Consider the following 20859-nt stretch of genomic DNA (forward strand, 5'->3'; position numbering starts at 1 on the left):
AAAAGGTGTTTGAAGTCTACTTCCGCACTTTGCCAGATTAACAGACTACGGCCTTAGTCTTTCTTATTGTGAAAGGAGACTCATGCTATGCCGAGGGCCAGTGGGTTGATAATAATAATGATGATCATGATGGTAAAGATTTACTCACATAATACTTAATTAACTCAAAATTACTAAAATACCATGAAGCGCACATAATATAGATATATCAAACTGCCAGGTCATAACATCATCAAAAGCCTTTAAAAGTCCACAGCTAAACTGAAAGCGTCTCCGAATGGGAGGGTTTGCCCATAATCCAGAGACCACATTGAGCAGATGGGTTGGTGATCGCAGTTAAATATGGTAGTAGAAGCACATAGAACGGTGCTGTCCGGTCTCAGTTATATTCTCCACTGAGGCACTCGCGGGAAGAAGAGTGTTGGAGACAGTAACAGCTGTATTCTGATATGCAGTCACTACTCTGCACGTATCGACGGCATGGGTATATAATAAGAACTGAGATAAAAAAGTTACATGTACACGCAGACGAAGTTTAGCACAGGCACCATATTTGTTTATTTATTATTACTAGCGGACCCGCGCGACTTCGTCCGCGAATGAGCCGACTTAAAAAAATATTCGTATGTTGTCGCGGACTGTTTTATAGAACTTTAAAGAAACAACAATTCCGACAATTCCGATATACTGACTACATACTTCCGTCGTTTGGCGTAACGTTTACCGTTCACACATCGCACGCATCAGAATATTTTTTGCAGTGTTTGCCCGAGATTCCAATATAAATGAATCCTAGCTAGATCGATTTATTGCCCCCGAAACCCCCTGTATACTAAATTTTATGAAAATCGTTGGAGCCGATTCCGAAATTCCAATTATATATATGTATATTTACAAGAATTATTGCTCGTTTAAAGATATAAGATTTATTATTTTTGTACCATAAATTGTGAATGTGACATATGATTCATGAAGTGTACAGAGGAAAGCTGATCACTATAAGAGATCTCTTCCAACTACCCCAGGATCTGAGTAAGATGATTTTATTGTGGTATAGGTCAAATTAAGGTACAATATACAAAATGATAACTACTAAAAATATGCAATATATCTATTTATTAACAAGATTCTACATAGGTACTAATACAGAATAAAATTTGAAAATTTTAATGAAATATCTATAATAAGTAACGAGTGATAGTACTCTTACATACTGTGTTTAAATGAGTGCACCGATCGGCAGTCTCTAATATGTTCAGGTAATGAGTTCCATAGATGTGTAGCGTGAAACCACATCCCAGAGCGATTTCTATTCACATCGTACCGGAAAGCTACATAAGACGGCAGCACATCTTCCTCAGTAGTGTGGTATCTAGGCTCGGCCGAAGCCTCCCACCAGACCAGACCAAAACATTTAGAAATATTAAAGTCCCAAATTGCCTCTGCTACTAATCGAACCCGGACCTCCGACTTATAAGACCACAGCGCTGACCACTGCGCCAAGGAAGCTTACAAATCTTTATGTTTTGCAACTGCTGTCCTATTGCCAACTGTCTTTACACAAAAAACGTATATTTTCATTGCGAACGTTGTCAACCTGTCTGGTGTGGGATAACAGGTGATTACCGCTTAGCAATTGTTAAAAAGTGACTGCTATTCATTTCGGTAGTGAGAGTTGCCGATGGAGACCCCAAGACCTAAGATCGATTCCAGATTTCTGTTCTTAGCTCGGAGATAAATAATAAATATAATTTATTTATTATATTATGTAGGTACCTACTAATCTAATGTTTTATCTAAAATAAGGATACCTACACTATTAGGGGAAAGAAATCATAAAGATTTGAGTATCGCATATAATTTAATTACATTAACATTAAGTGTAACTTGCATTAACAAATCATTAAATAGACTTTTTTATAGTGACAAACAGAATATAAGTCATCAGTGGCAGAAACACGTTAGTAGGTACATCGATATTATTCATTCAATCTCATCAGATTCTTCTTTAATTAAACCACCTATAAGAGAAGAATCTTGTGGTAGCCATTCACAGCTTGTATCTTCTGAAGAACATACCTGAAATACACACAGTAATTATTATCTTATTTATATATACAGAAATTTTCGCCGGTTTACGGCAACTACAGAGCTACAAAGCAAATTAATCACCGTTTAAGTTATGACATGAGACTTTGATATTTGTCTCATAATAATTGAGACTCACTTAGTTTTGGAACATAAGTCAAAATAGCGGATTTCCTTACTTGCTAGACTCAATACAAAATCAAAGAGAAATTAATAACTACTTGACATTTGCAGTTAGCAGCTTCAACGTAGTGATAAATTTCTGTGCCGGGCTCTACGCCAGGGTCGCACTGACGGAGTTTGACCGACGCATGCTTCCTCTCACCGTGCACACAAACCGGGTGAGTAGACACTTTGTAGGGGAATTGCCAGTGAGAAATCTGTAATATGAAATTAAAACCTTGTTTATTTTTGCTTGTAAATATTTTATGTCGAATATAAAAAATTAAGCACCAACTGGCGTTGACGCAGCGTCTTGGGTCTACATAAGCTCTAAACGGAGCCCTGTTTTTTTTTCGCACCCAGTTATTCTCTGACATGGTGTCAGAGACCTTCTTTATGCGACTTTTGCTCTAAATAAGTGCCAGCTCACGATTGTCGTGATATGGTTATGCTACATTGCTACTTTTTTACTGCCTTTTAACTTTCCTTCTACTTTCTATTTATGCGTGAGTGGCGCTATCTTCAGTAGCCCTGAGTGCTTTGTCAAATGTTATATTTATATGTTTATAATGTAAAATGATTAATTAAATTCAAATAAGTATAAATTTTAAATTAACAAAAAATAAAATAATTACATTTCATTAAAGTAATATAATTGTTTTTATATATATATATATATATATATATATATATATATATATATATATATATATATATATATATATATTTTTCATATTCCCTGTTTTAATAGGTGATTAAGTATATTTTTATATTAACTGTTATAATAGGTAGTTAAGTATTCCCCTAGTAAGATTGATATATTTCATACATATATATAAAAAAAACGGAGCTCTGTGTGCCCAGTAGTACTGCTTAGTAAACAATTTTTAATAGCCTTCATTCTAAATACTTGCTTTTTATGGCAATAATTGACGGCCAACCTGCTGGTAAATGGGAAAAACATTGATTATGTACAGGGTAAAATTTCGCGGGGCACGCAAGAAAAACGCCCTACAAAGTGCGGTCCTGTGTCCATTAACTTGACGCGTGAATGTTAAGCCTCAAGAGCCTGTAACCAGCAACCCCAGTAGTTTTAGTAGTAGTAGAGCTTTTGGTGACAGAATTCGTCCGGGGAAGTACTACCACCAAGCTTATTTCTGCCATTAAGCAGCATTGTTACAATGCTGTGTTCTGGACTGAAGGGTGCCGTTGCTGGTGTAATAAGAGGCGCATGAGGCTAACACCTCGCCGTTTGATGGACACAGCGGCATGTTGCAGGACGTGCTGTTGCATGCCTGTGATGCCCTCTGTTAATAGGCGATGGTTTTCCAGTTACCATCAGCACGGCTAGCATGGGCAGGAGATATTATATCCCCGGGTGAAGGATATATATGTATCTTCTCCCACAGCTTTATCAACTCACAGAGCACAAGCGCACAAGTGGAAATAATATCCATATAATATATGTGTATTAATAAACGGGGGTAAACTTCTTCTATTCAATGTTCCAGTCATTTAGCAGGTGGGCACGTTACTTATATCTCTTGTCTGATATAATCGGGGGATATAAATTATATCTTTGGAGCTTGGTCTCTCAATTATTACTATAAAAACAAAAAAAACACGCCTTTTAGAGCGGAACAAAGCAATGCTGTTTGACGGCAGACAGAAAAACCAAAGAGCTGAGAAAAGAATCGAAATTAAAATAGATAATGTGCACAAAAAAAGTTGGTACCTCGTAAGAAAAACAGTATCCCCAGCAAGATAATATCTTAACGTCATCCCAACAGCGTAATCCGTTGAAATCCGTTTGAACTGCTTTATGCATGTAACGTTTAAGCTTACAACGAGAATTAGATGGAGACCCTGAACAGTAAACAAAACAGCACGAAACTACTAAAATAATTATATAAAAGGTATTTCGGTTTTTGATCATTTTCACTATTTTCACAAGACACCCGCTTCGAAGCAAGCGTTAAAAATGTTTGCCAACAGTTACAACGGTAAGATTTTATAAAGCCAGAATAGTGACGACAAGGCATTAATTTCTTTTCAGGTCATATCACAATTTTTCTCAAACCATTAGCTTTGGGATTTCACTGAGCAGAAATAGAAGAATATATTTGAATACTAAATACATGGGATACTCATGCTTGCGTACATCAATTATTATTTATTGGTAGTATCTACTTTTATTTTAAAGAACACTTACGAATGTTTCGTTTTTCCTAATTGAAAGTATTTTTGAAATTATATTCAACTTAAATTATATTTAAACAAGTACCAAATAAATCTAAATAAAATCTAAAAAAACCACCCACCAACCAACCACCGCAGCGAGGACTATATAGTTCCCAAGATCCTGGCAGCATTGCCTCTTTGAATGGTCAAACCGTAGGGTCAAACAAAATTTTTGGCTAAGGTCAGGCCAACTGTCAGTTCTAGGATCACCGGTAAACTCTATAACCTCTCTTTCTCTTTTTGACAAATCCTTAAAAAGAGCTCGAGCCTCGTCCCCTCGGTCCCAAAGTCTCTACTACAAAAGGCACGAAGATAAAACTAGGTTTCGGTGGCCTCAAGCGTTTTGAAACTAGATTAGTATTTAGTTCAAATGCGCGTGCAGGTGTGAGGACAGGTTCGAAAGAACATACAGCCAAACAATTACTGGGAAATTAGAATATTAAAAGACAAATTTAAATAATTATCTAGGAGACATATTTATTTATTCGAGATCGAAATGTGTCTATGTTGGCGTTCATCACAACTTGAGAGTTTAAACGTTAAGTTACTAGTAAATTAATTAAGTGTGATGTGGAATAAATAATTATTTAAAAGTAGGTAATAAGTTTTTATTTTAAAACCTCAGTTAAAAACAGTTTATTGAACTGTCGTTGAACTGTCTAAAACGACATCCCTATTTACTGGCACAGGTCATACACTCATACCTACATATCAAATTGAAATTATTATTAGAATATTGCATTCAATGATTCATTAACGTTCCTAATTTTTAAGCTGGTTGCATTTTTTAAAATAAGTGTGTATTTATTGTTCTTGTTTCTCTCAAAATTACTATCCTAATAGTGATTTAGGACTTGTTCATTTTCAGGTATTAGAATATATTACTCATAAGATATATATTATTTATAAGATTAATACAATACATAAAATTATTTGTAAATGTTTTAACTAGCTCTTACTCCGATTGTGAATTGCAGAGTCATAATGAAATTAGCAACTATTAAAATATAAATGCATTTGTATTTGTTGCAGATGTTATATTGATGTCATAATGTATAAAGAATATAAGGAGTTACAAAACCTGAAAACAAAGGAGCAACATGAAGGAAGTTCCATAAATAGTGGTGGTATGGAAATCTCTTTAGGTATTATAATATTCTATGACACATCACATCCTAGAACAGCGTGGTAGGTTTAAGCTCAGAAAGATGATGATTATGAAGATTTAAAGTTTAATAGTATAATATCCTTTTGGCTGACGTGTTCTTGAATCATAATAACACACGGATAAAATTTATATTATATATAGTTAAATTATTATATCTATCTATTTCCCTCAAGTCATAGTACCGTAAGGTAACGACATTACTGTAGAAATAATTACATGAATGAGACTATCTTCAGACTTTCCGAGCCAATCCAAAACCGTGGCTAACGTCCGTGGTTTTTGTACGACGGTGCAGTTGCTTAGATGTAAGAATATAATACATTCGGAGGGTAGGTAACAGAGTTCATGAGTCTGCCGCGCTTCATAATATCTCAGTTTTATACTTTTTCGATATCGGTTCTTCTTTTCCTGAAGGACTCTTAAAACTTCTAGATAGATGATGGAAGTTTCCAATTTACTACCATTATCATTCTGTATTTTTTTATTATCATTCTGTATTTCAAGATGTAATGAATGCCTTTTTCGTTATTAAATTCTTAAATAATTGTAACATACTTGAAGAAAAGTAGTTACTTCGATTTAGTGCACGTGTATCGGTTGCCAGCATTGATCTGAAAGCCTGAAAGCCTGAAAGCTCATGGAGTATAGAGGTACCTCTATACTCCATGTGAAAGCTGAAACCTCTATTAAGTATTAATGTCACTGGTTGCCATAATTTCCTTTTCAACAAAATTACTGCATGGCAATACTAGCATTATGGTAGTAGAGGTCTATAGACATATCTTGAATATGGAGGGAACCCTTTTTGTCTGTGTCGATGACAGTGAAGTTGAGAATGTAGATAGCTATAATAGTAGTTATAATATAGTTATAATACTCGAAGGGTATACCCCAATCAGAACCCTAAATCAGCGGTTGATCTCACCCTATGTTCGGCTAACCTAGCATCGCGCCTGACTTGGAACGTGCTACAGTCAACCTGTGGCAGTGATCATTTTCCTATAATTGTTACATTAAATAATAAATCCTTACCTACCCCTAACTATGATCCCCTTTTAAAGTATAAACTTAAAAAAGCAAATTGGGAAGATTATGCCCTATCCGTTGATTGCATTGTAGACACTCTGCCCGATTTGGAAAGTGATGGAAACATTCTGGTATGCTATGATCTCTTTTTAAAATCTCTTATATCTTCGGCCGATTCCCATATTCCAAAAAAACACCCTGTGAAAAATCCGCTGCTTTCCTCTCCTTGGTGGGATGATGAATGCAGCGATTTATTTGGTAAAAGATCTGCTGCAGAAGAATTATACTCAGCCTGCATGACTCAGGATAACTTTAATAGTTACCAAAAACTAGATGCTAAAATTAAAAGATTAGTCTTCAAAAAGAAAAGAGCAAGTTGGACGCAGTTCTGTGAATCGCTTAGCCCTCGTTCACCCTCCACCATTGTGTGGGAAAATATGAGGAGATTCCGTCGCTCCCTGAGCCACGTTGATCCTTCCTCAAATAATCCTTCTGACTGGCTTAACAACTTTGCAGACAAATTAGCTCCACCTTATGTTCCCTATGTGGACTCATTTCTAACTACTACGCCAGCTCCAGCTACGGATGAAATGGATGCCCCCTTTTCCTTTTCTGAGCTTCAAATTGCTCTCAATGGTCTAAAAGATACAGCTCCAGGGGAAGATGGCGTTCCATATTCTTTCCTGGCTAACTTAAATGACAAAGCTAAAATTTATTACCTTAAAATAATCAATAAATGTTTGGAAACTGGTTCTATCCCAAACTCCTGGAAATCTCAAATTGTTATTCCTATCCTTAAACCTTATAAAAATCCCCTTAATTCAAATTCATATAGACCCATAGCTTTGTCATCTACTTTAGCTAAAGTTACAGAACATCTCCTTAAAAACCGACTGGAATGGTTAATGGAAAGTAGAAATATTCTCCCCTCCTCCCAATTTGGGTTTCGGAAGGGTATGAGTACAACAGACAGTCTCAGTGTATTAACAACAGATATTAGATTAGCCTTTACAAAAGGAGAGTACCTTGTGGGTGCTTTTCTTGATATTGCTTCTGCATATGATAATGTCCTACTTCCGGTCCTCAGGCAGAAACTACTTAAGCTGAGTGTTCCCTCGAGGATGGTTCATTTCATATGTAATCTGCTGTTTTGCAGATATGTTCTGGTAAAGCATCAGAATAATTCTCTTCCTCCCAGATTAATCTGGAAAGGCCTCCCTCAAGGCTCTGTTCTCAGTCCTCTGCTCTATAGCATATATACCCACGACCTCGAATTGTCTGTTTCTAGTTTTTGTACCATTTTACAATATGCTGATGATATTGTCCTCTATCACAGCTCAGGCAGTATAGAGGAAGTATCCTGTCGTATCAATTCCGCTTTGTATTATCTAGGCCAGTGGCTGTCTGACCATGGCTTGTCCCTATCAGTGGGCAAATGTCAGGCAGTGGTATTTACAAGGAAGAGATACCTCCCGAACCTCAACATCTCATTTGAAGGTCAAGCAATCAACCTTGCAGTTAAAGCTAAATTTTTAGGTGTTTATTTAGACACACGACTGAATGGAATTGCTCATTCTGAACACATTATCAAAAAATGTGAAAAAGGCATCAATGTACTACGAGCAATAGCGGGAGTTTGGTGGGGTGCTCACCCCTATACTTTAAAATTATTATATAATGCCTTAGTACGTAGCCACATGGATTACTGTATGTTTGTTTTAGAGCCTTTTAATAAATCAGCTGCTGAAAAGTTAAATAAAATTCAGTATAGATGCCTTAGAATTATTCTAGGTGCAATGAAATCCTCCCCCACTAATGCTTTGCAGGTAGAATGCGTTGACCCTCCTCTATCCATCCGTCGACAATATCTATGTGACCGCTTTATCAGCAAGATGTTACAGCTGTCATCCCATCCTCTTTGGCACCGACTAAGCCAACTATCACACGCACCTTGCTCCCGTAACTCGTCTTCCTACTTGCTAGATAGTTTCCTAAAGTATACCAGCCTTCCTAATCCCCTGACATCTTTCACAATCAACCCACTATATTCAACCCCATTTAAAGCATTAATATTCAACCCTTCCATCATCACAGATCTAGGTCTGAGTAAAGGATCCCCAGATACCAATATCAAACTACAAAAGCATATTAGTCAAAATTGGTCAAATCATCTTATTATATATACTGATGCTTCAAAGCTGTCTCCAGAAGGTTGTGTTGGTGCTGCATGTTGGGTTCCTGTTTACAGAATTGTTTTAAAATTTAAATGCCCTCCCGAGTCTTCTGTGTTTACCGGAGAGGCCATTGCTCTTTTGGAAGCAATCCTGTTTGCACTGTCCCATAACGTACAACAGACGGTTATTCTGACTGACTCTTTAAGCTGTTTAATGTCTATTAAAGAAAACCCCTTTCGCAGCAAATCACGATTTCCCATTATCTTAAAAATCCGGAAGGCTCTGCTCTCTTGCAATCAAAAAGGACTATTCATCTTACTGGTTTGGATTCCAAGCCACTCAGGTATTCCAGGAAACGAGACTGCTGACTCATGTGCCAAAACAGCTGTTGAGTCAGGTTCTCTAGATCATTTTAAAAATTCATCGCATGACCTATGTACTCTTGCCAAAACATATATGGAAACAGCCTGGAAAATTTTTTGGAATGATTCCAAATTGGTTAAGGGTAAGTTTTACGCTACCATCCAACAAAACATACCAAGACAACCCTGGTTTTGTCACTCTCGGAGTACAAATCGCTGGACTTCATCCACAATTTCCCGATTGCGTCTTGGTCATGCTAGCACACCTGTACATCTGGCCAAACTCCGGATAAGGGACAACTCCATCTGTGAGTGTGGCTTGGATGAGGGCACTATAACTCATATTATTTTTAACTGTCCCAAACTTACCTATCCCCTCTATGACGTTCTTCCTCCCAAAGTCCCCCGTCCTTTGAGTGTTAAATGTTTTTTAATGTTTGTTTTCAGTCCTTATTGTAGATTTTTATGTAAATATATAGTAAGTAATAAAATTAAAGTGTAATGTACAAAAAATATCCGTGTTAGATATATATGCATGTGTTGTCTGTGCTGCCTTAGGTTAAAGAGCTAACTAGCTAATAACAACTATTTCTTGGTACAAATTCAAAATTAAGTTTTCATTAGTTTCACCGATCAATCTCCTTCGTGCCTTCTTCATCTACAAGACATTGGCGAAGTACCTTGTGCCCAGTTGGCACAGACAAAAGCCATAAACAAGAATTGAATTGAATAGTTATAATATAGTACTACTATTAGTAATCTATAATCTGTGGCGAATATTGAGAGTGTAAACATCATTGTGTTGTGTTGATAAAATAAAATAAAATATTACAAGGCTAAAACTTATTCATGGGTCCACTTTATTAATATGACATTGGTGGCCTTGAGTTATATTTAGCAATAATTTAAACTTATAATGTCACGTCGCACACCTACTAAATCAAAGATAAAAGTTTGTAATAAATCTGTTTTTCATCTTCAAGATAAAAAAGCGGATGAAAATGAATTAACTATTGGTTTAATTAAATCTGCGAAACGTACAGGACAACTGTCTTTATGTAACAGAGGCTTGGGCACAGGTAAGGTTCTTTTAAAATTGTTTAATTAAAACAAATATGCGGAAGTTACAGCTGACCAAACAATTCAAACGGAATTCAGTGAGTAAACCATTCTTTCTAACGATATTCTTTATCAACTAATGAAAATGAAAGTTACATTTTTATGAGAATTATTAATATTTCAACCATGTCTTTTAGTACCTGAAAATGTATGGAAAATTAATGAGTTGGTATTGGAGGAAACGAAAGAGGTAGACTTTGCAAGATCTGATCAAAGCAACTGGTGGAATTGTGAACCCCTAAAAATGCTAGACCTGAGTTCAAATGTCATTAAAAAATTATCACCGAACTTAAAATTTCTGCAAGAACTGGTTACACTGAAGGTATGCATTTATTAAACAAACAATTATAACTATAGTTCGTACTCAACCATATGGAGACAAATCAGCAACCAAATGTGCCAAAAACTTAAGGGACATCTTTGCATATTGAAACAAAAATATTCATATCAAATGACAGAATCTCGCGACTTTGTTAGAAGTTATCAAAGAATCAAAGAATAATTTATATCCCTTTTAGAATATTACTTAGTATATCTTCTGTTACTTACAGCAATTTTTTTATATAATAGCTTATAACTTTTTTAGACAGCATTACATGATGGATACACTGGAGCACTATGCAATGTTATCTTTATTCATGTTTAAAGTACTGGTGCAAAATCTATTGTACAAAATCTCTGAAATAAAATAAAATGTCAGGTAATTAGTACTATCTGTTTAACAATGATCCCTGTAGAGCTGATTCAAATAATTTTGATTTAAACTTTAGTCTACCTAGTTTGAAATTATATTTTTTATTTTTAGCTTCATGACAATGCTTTGACTAGTCTCCCAGCGGAGTTTGGTGAACTGAGTAATTTATCAAATTTAAGCTTAGACCACAACAAATTGGAAACACTACCAAAAGAGTTTTATAACTTAACTGAATTGAGATGGTTGAGTATTTCACACAATTCTCTCAAAACAATTGAGCCAGATTTTGGAGATTTAGTCATGTTAACTTTTCTGGTAAGTCAATTTTAATTTCATTAAACTACCAATTTTAAATAATGTAAATAAATATTTATTAACTAATAAATAATAATCACAAGTTATGCTTATCATTTTAGGTTTCAAGAGCTCTTGGTGGTGTAGCTTTCTCGATTTTTCCCTTTCCATGGTCCAGTTTTTCCTCCCTCTTAAGTCCCTACTCCAACTTTTTACTTTACTTACTACCAAGAAATCCATTCATGGTTGTCGTTTTTCTCCATCCCTCTATTATAAAAGTGATAAGTATGTAGGCTGATCATTTTCCCTCTCCTTTTTTCTGTTGCTTTGATACATCTCTTTTCACTTACTTTTGTTAATACTTTTTGATTTGTTATTTTGTCGGTCCGACTTATTCTCTCAACTTATCATTATATTATATATTAATATGATAAAATAAGTTATGAACATAGTCAGCTAATCAATTTACTTTTCAACACAAGGAGTTATTTAAAATTATTTATTATGTATTGCAATTTACAAATATTATTATATATTTATTATACAGGACATATCGCATAACAAACTGACAGTCCTACCGCCTGGGATGGGATATCTAGTACGCTTGGTAGAGCTCAATTTGTCTCACAATGAATTGCCAGAGTTGCCACCGGATATTGTTAACTTAAGAGGTAGATGCAATGAAATTCAAAACTTATATCAAGATTGTAAATCAATCAATGCTAAATGAATTTATTGTGTGTGTTAACTTTATTGTGTGTGCTATTTATTTCCATTGCTAGTATATATATATTTTTACAATATAAATAATATTTTTACAAAACAATTATTATGTAAATTTTTAAATTTAAGCTAATAATTTACGCATGTCACCACTAAAAATTCGTAAAAAATTTATAAGCACTAAAGTTATCTGCTAAAATTTAAAAAACAAATATTTGTGTGTTAAAATTTGTTACTTTCAGTCATTAGGACCTCCTTAGATGGTCTGCTTGGAGCAGCTAGAATCAACCTCAACTCAACTGAGTGCTCCTAGCCGTTCTTTTTGCAGTTAAGTGCGACCGCATAACAACTGCCACCGCTGCTGTTTTGTGTAACATGGATTATGTTTTTCGGTATTTACTGCGACATTTACCAACATCACGAACAAATTACAAGCGTTTACTTTTAGCTAAGCGCAATTAAAGTAGAAAGTTCAAACGGCCTCAGGATGGTGCGGAGGCTAGCAGTTATAGCTAACCGCTTCAAGCGGTCTTTGTACCAAGTGGCAGGTCAAACCGCTCTCTGCGGCCGACAGCACACTGCACCAACTCAATTTTCGGTAGCTAATGCAATAAAAAAATTCTTCAGCAGTATGAAATGCGAACGTAAATTGTTTATCTGCAAATTGCGCATTTTGAAACTGCACTACTTGCTCCAAGCGTACATCTAGGGAGGCACTTGTCACCAAAATTTTCCATTATTGTTGGGAAAGTTGAATGTAGTTTTCCATTTAAAATATTTTTTTTTTTTAGATTTAAAGAAGTTAAACATAAGTAATAACAATTTGAAGGGCTTACCTGCACTCGGTGAACTGAGGAAAATGGAAATACTCGATGCAAACCACAACAACATTGAACAGCTGCCCGACTTCTATGGATGCACAGCTTTAAAAGAAATTTACTTAGCTAATAATTATATTAAGGTAATTATGATGTTGATCACCGCAAGTAATTCACACCCTCACCCTGAGATCAATGTATTTTCAGGATATGCGAATAACGTTACTAGTCACTCATAAATACCTTGTTACTTATTAACTTACTTCTTACAATAGAAAGAAATTAACCCATTCTTATAGGATCACTTCGTTGTCAATATGTCTTACTGTTCGTCTGTTCAGACCTTTACAACTCAAGTCTTCATTCCGCTGGAGCAGTGCGAAGTAGAAGCCTAAGCAAGAAAAAGATTACGCAGCATAATTTGACACTAAATAATCATAACCAACTTTCCGACAAGCATGGTGAAATTTGGCAAGAAGCAGTTTATAGCAAAAGTAAATGAAAAACATCCGAAACCTCTTATATAGTACAGTAACACTTGATTGCAAGTGATGAATGATTATGCAACCTTAGGTGGAATGCACTTACCTAGAAGAAGAAAATCACTTTTGTTTTGAAAGTATGGGTCATATTATTGGCTGTAGGGATAAAGAAAGCTGATAGGGAATTTTAGATCTTTGCGATGCGTATTAGAATCGACAAATCCTTTTCAAATGTATCAATAGGACAACTATGTAATGGTGCAGTTTGCAGATCCTTACGATGCCTCATAGTGCTATCTTATAAAGGTAAGTAACTAGATCAAATAGTTCTTTAATACTAAGGATCTCACATGACGTCATTTGAAGTTTCTGTAGATAAAGTATAAGTTGCGTTTCACGAATACCACTTTTCGTCTATTTCAAAACCGTAATACGTTTTAGGAAATAACCGAAGAGTTCTGTGATCAAATGCAGCAATTAAATGTGTTGAATATCAGGGACAACCAAATTGAAGTGCTCCCGGAAAACATATCACTACTTAAGACGCTAAAGAGATTTGACCTCTCCAATAACAATTTAAACAAGTGAGTCATCTGGTTTTATATTTAGGTATTTTAACAGAATTCCAGACGAAGAGGGATTAGTTCCACGCGGTGATGTTACTTCATCGTTTTTGCACACAATAGCATCTTTGGGACACAGCCTATTATTGGAGATTTGACCCGTATTAATTAACCGACATCTACACGTCGTCGGTTTATTAGTTCGGTCTTAAGATCAGGAATCGAACATGTTTTAGATCGATGTCGGTTTGTTAATGTAGGTATTACATGATCTAAATTTCTTGATTGCGAGCTTTTTTTCTGCGCTGGGAAATGTATTTACGCATACCTTCCGTGGAAATTTGAGCTATAAAAACCAAAAAGAAGCAGTAAGATGATTTCGACCAGAAATATGGTCAAGAATTCTTACTTCCTCACTAATATTATAAATGCGAAAATGCGATTGTTTGTCATTACTTTACGTCCTAACTAAGCAAAGAATCAAATTGAGTTTTGGAAAAGAATTACTTGAAAGGACGGAGTGTAACAGGTTACTTATTTTATCCCAGAAAAAAAAATGGTTCCCACGGGATTCATAAAAAAAAACAGAAAATAAATGCGGTCGAAGAACGCAGGCAACGTTTAGTAACATATATATTTTTTTCTGAGCGAAACAACATACATTATTAAAGTTCTTCCAGCCTCTTTAATGCCTACTGCGATATATACGATACGTATGCACAATTTTTTTTTTATTCCTTGCATTATAGGTTACCAAGAAACCTAGGTCTCCTATCGCAATTGCAAAGTATTAGTATGGAGGGCAATAAGCTGTCGTTTGTACGGCAGGATATTATCAAGGGGGGCACTGACAGGATGATGAAGTACTTGCGCGAGCGCATCACCGAGGAAGTTGTCAGCGAGACGAGACTTGAAAATAATTGGCCTGATAAGTATGAATGATCACAGTTTATAATTATTATCTACCTTCCAATTAATCTGTCCAATGTTCTACTAAACGGTAAATCAATTTCCTTCTGTTTCGTTTGGGGTTTGACAATATTGTATAAATTTATGTATTATATAGATATTCATTGTATTAATTATCAGTATTGTATAATAAACTTACAATATATAGTTTATTTACCACCTACATCTCTTCTTGAGATGTTTTTACGCCTCTGGTTGCCTGGAAGAGATCGCTATGTAGCGATACCGCAGCCTTCTATATGTGTTTATGGGGTGTACAATAAAAGTGTATTCATTCATTCATCTAAAGAAGCATCTTAGCTATAGATGTTCGTCGATAAACTTTTTGAATTGCTCGTGGCACTATCCGACACTCTTGCTGTACATCTACTCAACCTTCAAGGTTGCTATAAGATATAGTGTTGGGGTTTTTTTGTATTGCAATTGCAAGTTTACATGTTTTAGGATTATAGGCAACTACAGTTTGTCCGGCTTATTTGTATATAGAACACCCACAAGCTGCTACTATGTAAAAACTGTGTAAAATTAAATAAATTTTACATTATAGATTCCTTTAGTACCTTAAGTTTTTATTTCTATAAATCACAATAATGAAACAATGGGAAATCAAAATATGCCTTTCGGCGTCATGATGCAAGCGGCACGTCCCAACTCCCAAGCGTCCAAACTATTAAAGTTAACAAACGAACTGTAGAAGGGTTTTGCGGTAGGTTCATTATTTGATTGTTTATTTGTAAACAGATTTACCATGAAGAAAAGCCAAGCGCTTATGGTTCCTTCCAAAGACCTAACAACTGTCCCGGAAGACGTATTTCATACGGCGGTGGAAGCCGAAGTGCACATAGTTGACTTATCGAGGAATAAGTTAACCTCAGTGCCTATAGGGTAAGTTGAGGCGTAAATTCATAGTATCTAGTATCTATGTAGTTTTGTATGTCGTCGAAATATTCACACTTACAACACCAAAAAAATGTACACAGTTAAAGCAATAAAATTTATATTATTCTATTCTGCAAAAAATTTATTCTGTTCTAGTCGTATTTACTGTACTACCAAATAGTTGATTTACCGTATTTAAATCGCTTGGTGGAACATCTTTGTCGGTAGGGTGGTAGCTAGCCACGGCGGAAGCCTCCCACCAAACTAGATCAAAGAAAATTCGGAATTTATAAATTTCAAGTTTCTTCTTCCGGAAATCAAAACCGGGAACTCCCAAATACAAGACCACACTGCTCACCGCTACGCCAAGGAGGTCGTCAAAATGTTGTATATATAATGTTTTGTTGGAAGTGCACAGTGCGTAGGATGGTGCACTAGTCGAATACTTGTTTTAAAGTATTTATCAAATTTTTCTTTATGGCCCATAGCTTAAAGTTCACATTCCGGTGCCGTTATTTCATCCTAATCGGTGTTGATATACAACGTGTAACGGAATTACGAAATACTGTTCAAGGGTGTATAAGTATGTGCCCTGTAAAAATATGAAATAAAAAAAAGCATATTTATTATTCTCTACAAACTAAATTAACACATTCTCAATGTTTACTTATGACAACCCTATTGAAGATAAAAGAACGACACGTGCATAGTACCTACGCTATGCGACGCGTACCTATTACTTTTGCATGCGGCGTTAGGGCTGTATCTGATTTCTTTCAGTTAAAACTTTGGCGATGGTTTACCGAAAAAACCGTTAGAGTTTCGATTTCACAGATAACTCTAAAGTATTATTTCGGCTTTTATTTACAGGTTTTATATTATCGTTGAAAACGATGTCATCTCAAATCTTAACTCATTAACCTGGACGAGATTAAAACCCATATTCCTAATCGGTTTTTAAGTAGCATTATTATTCATCTACTTCTTGGCTTTACGATTTTTTTTTTTTATAAATAAATATACTACGGCATTGCATCGCCATCTAGCCCCAAAGTAAGCGTAGCTTGTGTTATGGGTACTAAGATAGCTGTTGAATATAATACATATAAATACTTATAATATAGATACAGATAGACAGCCAGACACTAAAAACAATCATGTTCATCACACAAACATTTTCCAGTTGTGGGAATCGAACCCACGGCCTAGGACTCAGAAAGCAGGGTCGCTGCCCACTGCGCCAGTCGGCAGTCTCGGTAGGTAGGTGTCGGTATGGTGGTAAGTAGCCACGGTCCAAGCCTTCCACCAGACCAGAGGAGAGAAAATTCTGAAATTATATATTCGTGTCCTGCAGGAACCCGGACCTTCCACTTATAAGACTTCACTTCTTCGATTACCACTGTGGTAGTGGAGGTGGTTTTCTCTCAATAAGTTCAAAGTTCTTAATTTGTGAAATACGAAACTTTTATAAATATTTATTGATATCAACCCATGTTTTTCGTTCAGGGTTCAACACTTGCGGGAAACACTGACTCAGTTATTATTAGCGTCAAATAATATCGAGGTCGTACCACCAGAAGTTGGAGTTTGTAAACATTTGCAGTATATAGACTTGGGTAAAAATAACCTCGCCGACTTGCCGATTGAACTTGGAGATTTAAAGAGCCTCAGGGAACTAGTTATATCGAACAATAAGTGAGCATACTACATTATATTACCTAATTAAAAATCGTTACATCTTTAGATTGTTAAATTTTATTTGTGTGTAACGCATTTAATATTAGAGTTATAAATACTTTGGTATTAAGAACAACATAATTTTCTTCTTCATAATTTCATTATTTAAAAAAAATGCTCATAAGATATATATCGCCATCATCAGCATCAGTATTAACAAATGACCGGCCCACTATAGGGCACGGATCTCCTCTCAGAATGAGGAGTGCTTAGGCCGCATTCTACCACGCTGGCCATCTGCGAATTGATAGACTTAACACGCTTTAGAGATCGTTGTGGAGAACCGTCGGGCATGCAGGTTTTCTCACTATGTTCTCCTTAAAAACGCATATAACCCTAAAAAGTTATTGGTGCTGCATATCGTACTCGGTCACCCCGAAAGGGAGGTCGAACCACTTGGCTATCACGCAAACTATGATCAAGAGGAGAGTTATGCTCAGCTGTGGGACATAAAAAGGCTTTGGATGTAAAATTTTGGAAGCTACGAAATGTTTGAGGCCTTTTTTAATAGTGACAGAGTTCCAGATTATATTTTCGTTTAAAGTTTACCCTAATCCCTCGATGCGTACACGACCAAATATTGGAAGCTACGAAATGTTGTTTTTATTTATAGTGACAGGTTTATAAAATTGGAAGTTACGAAATGATACTTTTATTTATAGTGCCAGAGTTACAGATTATATTTTCGTTTAAGGTTTACCAAAATCCCGCGATGCGTTTACGACCTAGATAAATTAGAGATCTTGCTAGCGGCCGAGAACCAAATATCGGAAATCAACGTGTCCTCGGACGCTCTGGCGAGGCTCAAGAAGCTGGCCGTGCTTGACCTCACCAACAATAGCATTGTCACTGTGCCTCCGGAACTCGGCAACTTCACGCATTTACGGTAAGTTGGTTTACTACACACAGTTAGGCGCTGTGCAAACATATGACACATTCTGGTTCCGGCGGGGCCGCCGTCTATAATGCAGTTTTCTGTATACGACACAGGCGACAAAAGCGTGTAAGTAAACTCATACGATTGCATGGCATTTCCATTGACCAGTCTGAAAATATAATAATATAATATAATATATATTGCTGTCCATTTTAATCTGTATATCTCGAAACTATTATTAAACATGTAAATTTACTTTAGTTTAGAGATTTTTGTACAACAGAATTGGCACCAATGTCGAATACATCTACGCAGATAGAAGGCAGCAGTTGATTTCATAACGAGTATCTAAAACACAAGACAAAAGTGTATATGTATGCGCAGCGCCTATTTTTGGCCAATTTTATTTATTTCAGTTTAAAGTTGTAATTATCTTTATCAATTTAGTAGATATTTCATTTTTCGTTCTATGTTGTGTTACATTGCCCTATATAACTCATATCAAATAACAGACGCCCATTGCTGAACGAAGGTCTTTTTTAGGGAGTTACAAATTTTACGGTCTTGTGCGGTTTACGTCGAGCGGTATCGTTTGATGTCGTCTGTCCACCTAGTTGTGTGTCTACCAATGCGCTTAGCACTGCGTTTAGCAGTGTAGGGTCGCCATTCCAGCGCCCATTGTTTAAATATAGGAGGTACATGATGATTCTGTTGCTGGTAGTCCTAATAAAGAAATAATAACCTTCTTGCAGATCACTGGAGCTAATGGGGAATTGTTTTAGACAACCTCGACACGCAGTACTAACAAAAGGCACCGCCTCTATACTGTCATACCTCAGAGACCGTATACCTTCGTAGAACGTACCTATAATATTTCATACGTCAGTTGACAATACGTATCCAATAAAAAAAAGATTCGTTCGTGACAAATATATTAAAAAAAATATACATTAAAGTTCGCCTACGGTAAATAATATATTTATTGATATACCTATTGTTATAAACGATTCGGAATTGTAAATAATGAATCGTCTCATTTCGCCATTAAAAGTTATACAGAGTCAAATCTTGGGACACTTGAGCTATACTCGGATTGGGAGCGGATAAAAAATTTACTTTTTATCCGCTCCCAAAAGACCATCGTATCTACATTAAATACCTACTGTCCGTACTGACGAAATGTTTAAAATCATGATTGTAATACAAAATGGCTTTATTTTATAGATAAAATTATTTCAAAGTTTTTCTTTAAAAAGCAAAAATATGAAGATGGATTAACTCAGTTTTGATTTTTGACCAAGCAATGAAGCTTTATAAAGTCTGATAAAGCTTATACATACAACTATCATAAAGCTGCTTAAGCTGACCCTGTCAATGCTTTTGCGAAATTGTAAATCCAAGGTGGATATGTAAAGTTTGCCATTGCCACTGTTAAAGCAATAAACAAAATTACCAATTTTTGTATTCGAGTGTTGCCAGAAAGTTTTAGCGTATATATAGTTAACGATTATATATTTAATTGCTATTTATCAAAGGTGATGAGAAAAGAAAGGTTGTCAAGTTAGTAATTTTTATTTAACTTGGACTAATCTCGTATAGCCAAAGTCAAATTCAAAACCAAATCTCTTGTTCTTATGTACCTGATTACCACCGCTGATTCGTTATTTTTGTTTAAATGTTATTTGTTTTTGTTTTAAATTTCTATTTTGTTACCTGTTTATTTATAGTTATATGCGATATATTGCATGAATTAATTTATTTTGGTTTAATAGAGATAAAAGTGTTTGTATTAATTAATATTAAGTGTGTATTTAATAATAAACATTTCGCATTAAAGTATGCGATTTTGAATCATGGTGTAGTTTAAAATGAGAGTTGCCAGTTTTGTGGAATTTTCTAATATTTTTTGGAAATCTTTTAAAAATAAACGATAAATTCTTTATTTTCTGAAATTGTTAATTGTAAGGCTTTGGGACTTTTTCGTTGTTATAAAAATGCAGTATACTTTTGCATGTTCAAAGATATCTATATTTAATGATAATATGTATAATTCAACAACCGTATTCCCAAACATTAGTGTGGTCGTTTGCATAGTGCAGATCTTACTAATTCAAAAAAGAGAAAGAATGGAATATATAATGAATACGGTACTAATTTCTGTTAAAACTTAAAAATTGCATGCCGTTCGACAAATTAAACTGTGTTTAGGACGCATTTTGGTCGGTGAAATTAGACTTTCAATACACAGCATGCGATTATGAAACGCATGCCAAATGCGGTTACAAGAATTCTAGCCTCATGGCATGCTTTTTGCAAATGACTGCATTTTACGTTTCTTATTTTATTAAAATTATATCAGACATTCATTGACATATGTAATTAATAAATCATTAATTTCGACGACGATTTTGTAGACGAGTATTCTAATGAAAAAGTATGCTCAATATTACAGTATTTGTAGCAAATAACAAACTATTTTATGT

At 35.3% G+C, this 20859-nt stretch overlaps 2 protein-coding genes across 2 annotated transcripts; one reads left to right on the top strand and one right to left on the bottom strand.

The window, feature by feature from the left end:
• Window positions 1–1949: 1949 nt before the first annotated feature.
• Window positions 1950–4186, bottom strand: LOC120627402 (thyrostimulin beta-5 subunit). The gene is made up of 3 exons (XM_039895404.1): window positions 3986–4186; window positions 2310–2468; window positions 1950–2079 (listed from the first exon to the last, which is right to left on the bottom strand). Exons 1-3 carry the CDS (start codon window positions 4184–4186, stop codon window positions 1984–1986), a joined length of 456 nt encoding a protein of 151 aa, XP_039751338.1. The 3' UTR covers window positions 1950–1983.
• Window positions 4187–9973: 5787 nt separating this feature from the next.
• Window positions 9974–20086, top strand: LOC120627607 (leucine-rich repeat-containing protein 40-like). Its single transcript, XM_039895621.1, has 11 exons — window positions 9974–10300; window positions 10478–10662; window positions 11146–11349; window positions 11876–11999; window positions 12843–13012; window positions 13793–13935; window positions 14664–14846; window positions 15625–15768; window positions 17269–17457; window positions 18194–18385; window positions 19129–20086. Exons 1-11 carry the CDS (start codon window positions 10138–10140, stop codon window positions 19232–19234), a joined length of 1803 nt encoding a protein of 600 aa, XP_039751555.1. The 5' UTR covers window positions 9974–10137; the 3' UTR covers window positions 19235–20086.
• The last annotated feature ends 773 nt before the right edge of the window (window positions 20087–20859 follow it).

The sequence above is a fragment of the Pararge aegeria genome, chromosome 11 (genome assembly GCF_905163445.1).
Source record: "Pararge aegeria chromosome 11, ilParAegt1.1, whole genome shotgun sequence".
In the NCBI taxonomy this organism is placed as follows: Eukaryota; Metazoa; Arthropoda; class Insecta; order Lepidoptera; family Nymphalidae; genus Pararge; species Pararge aegeria.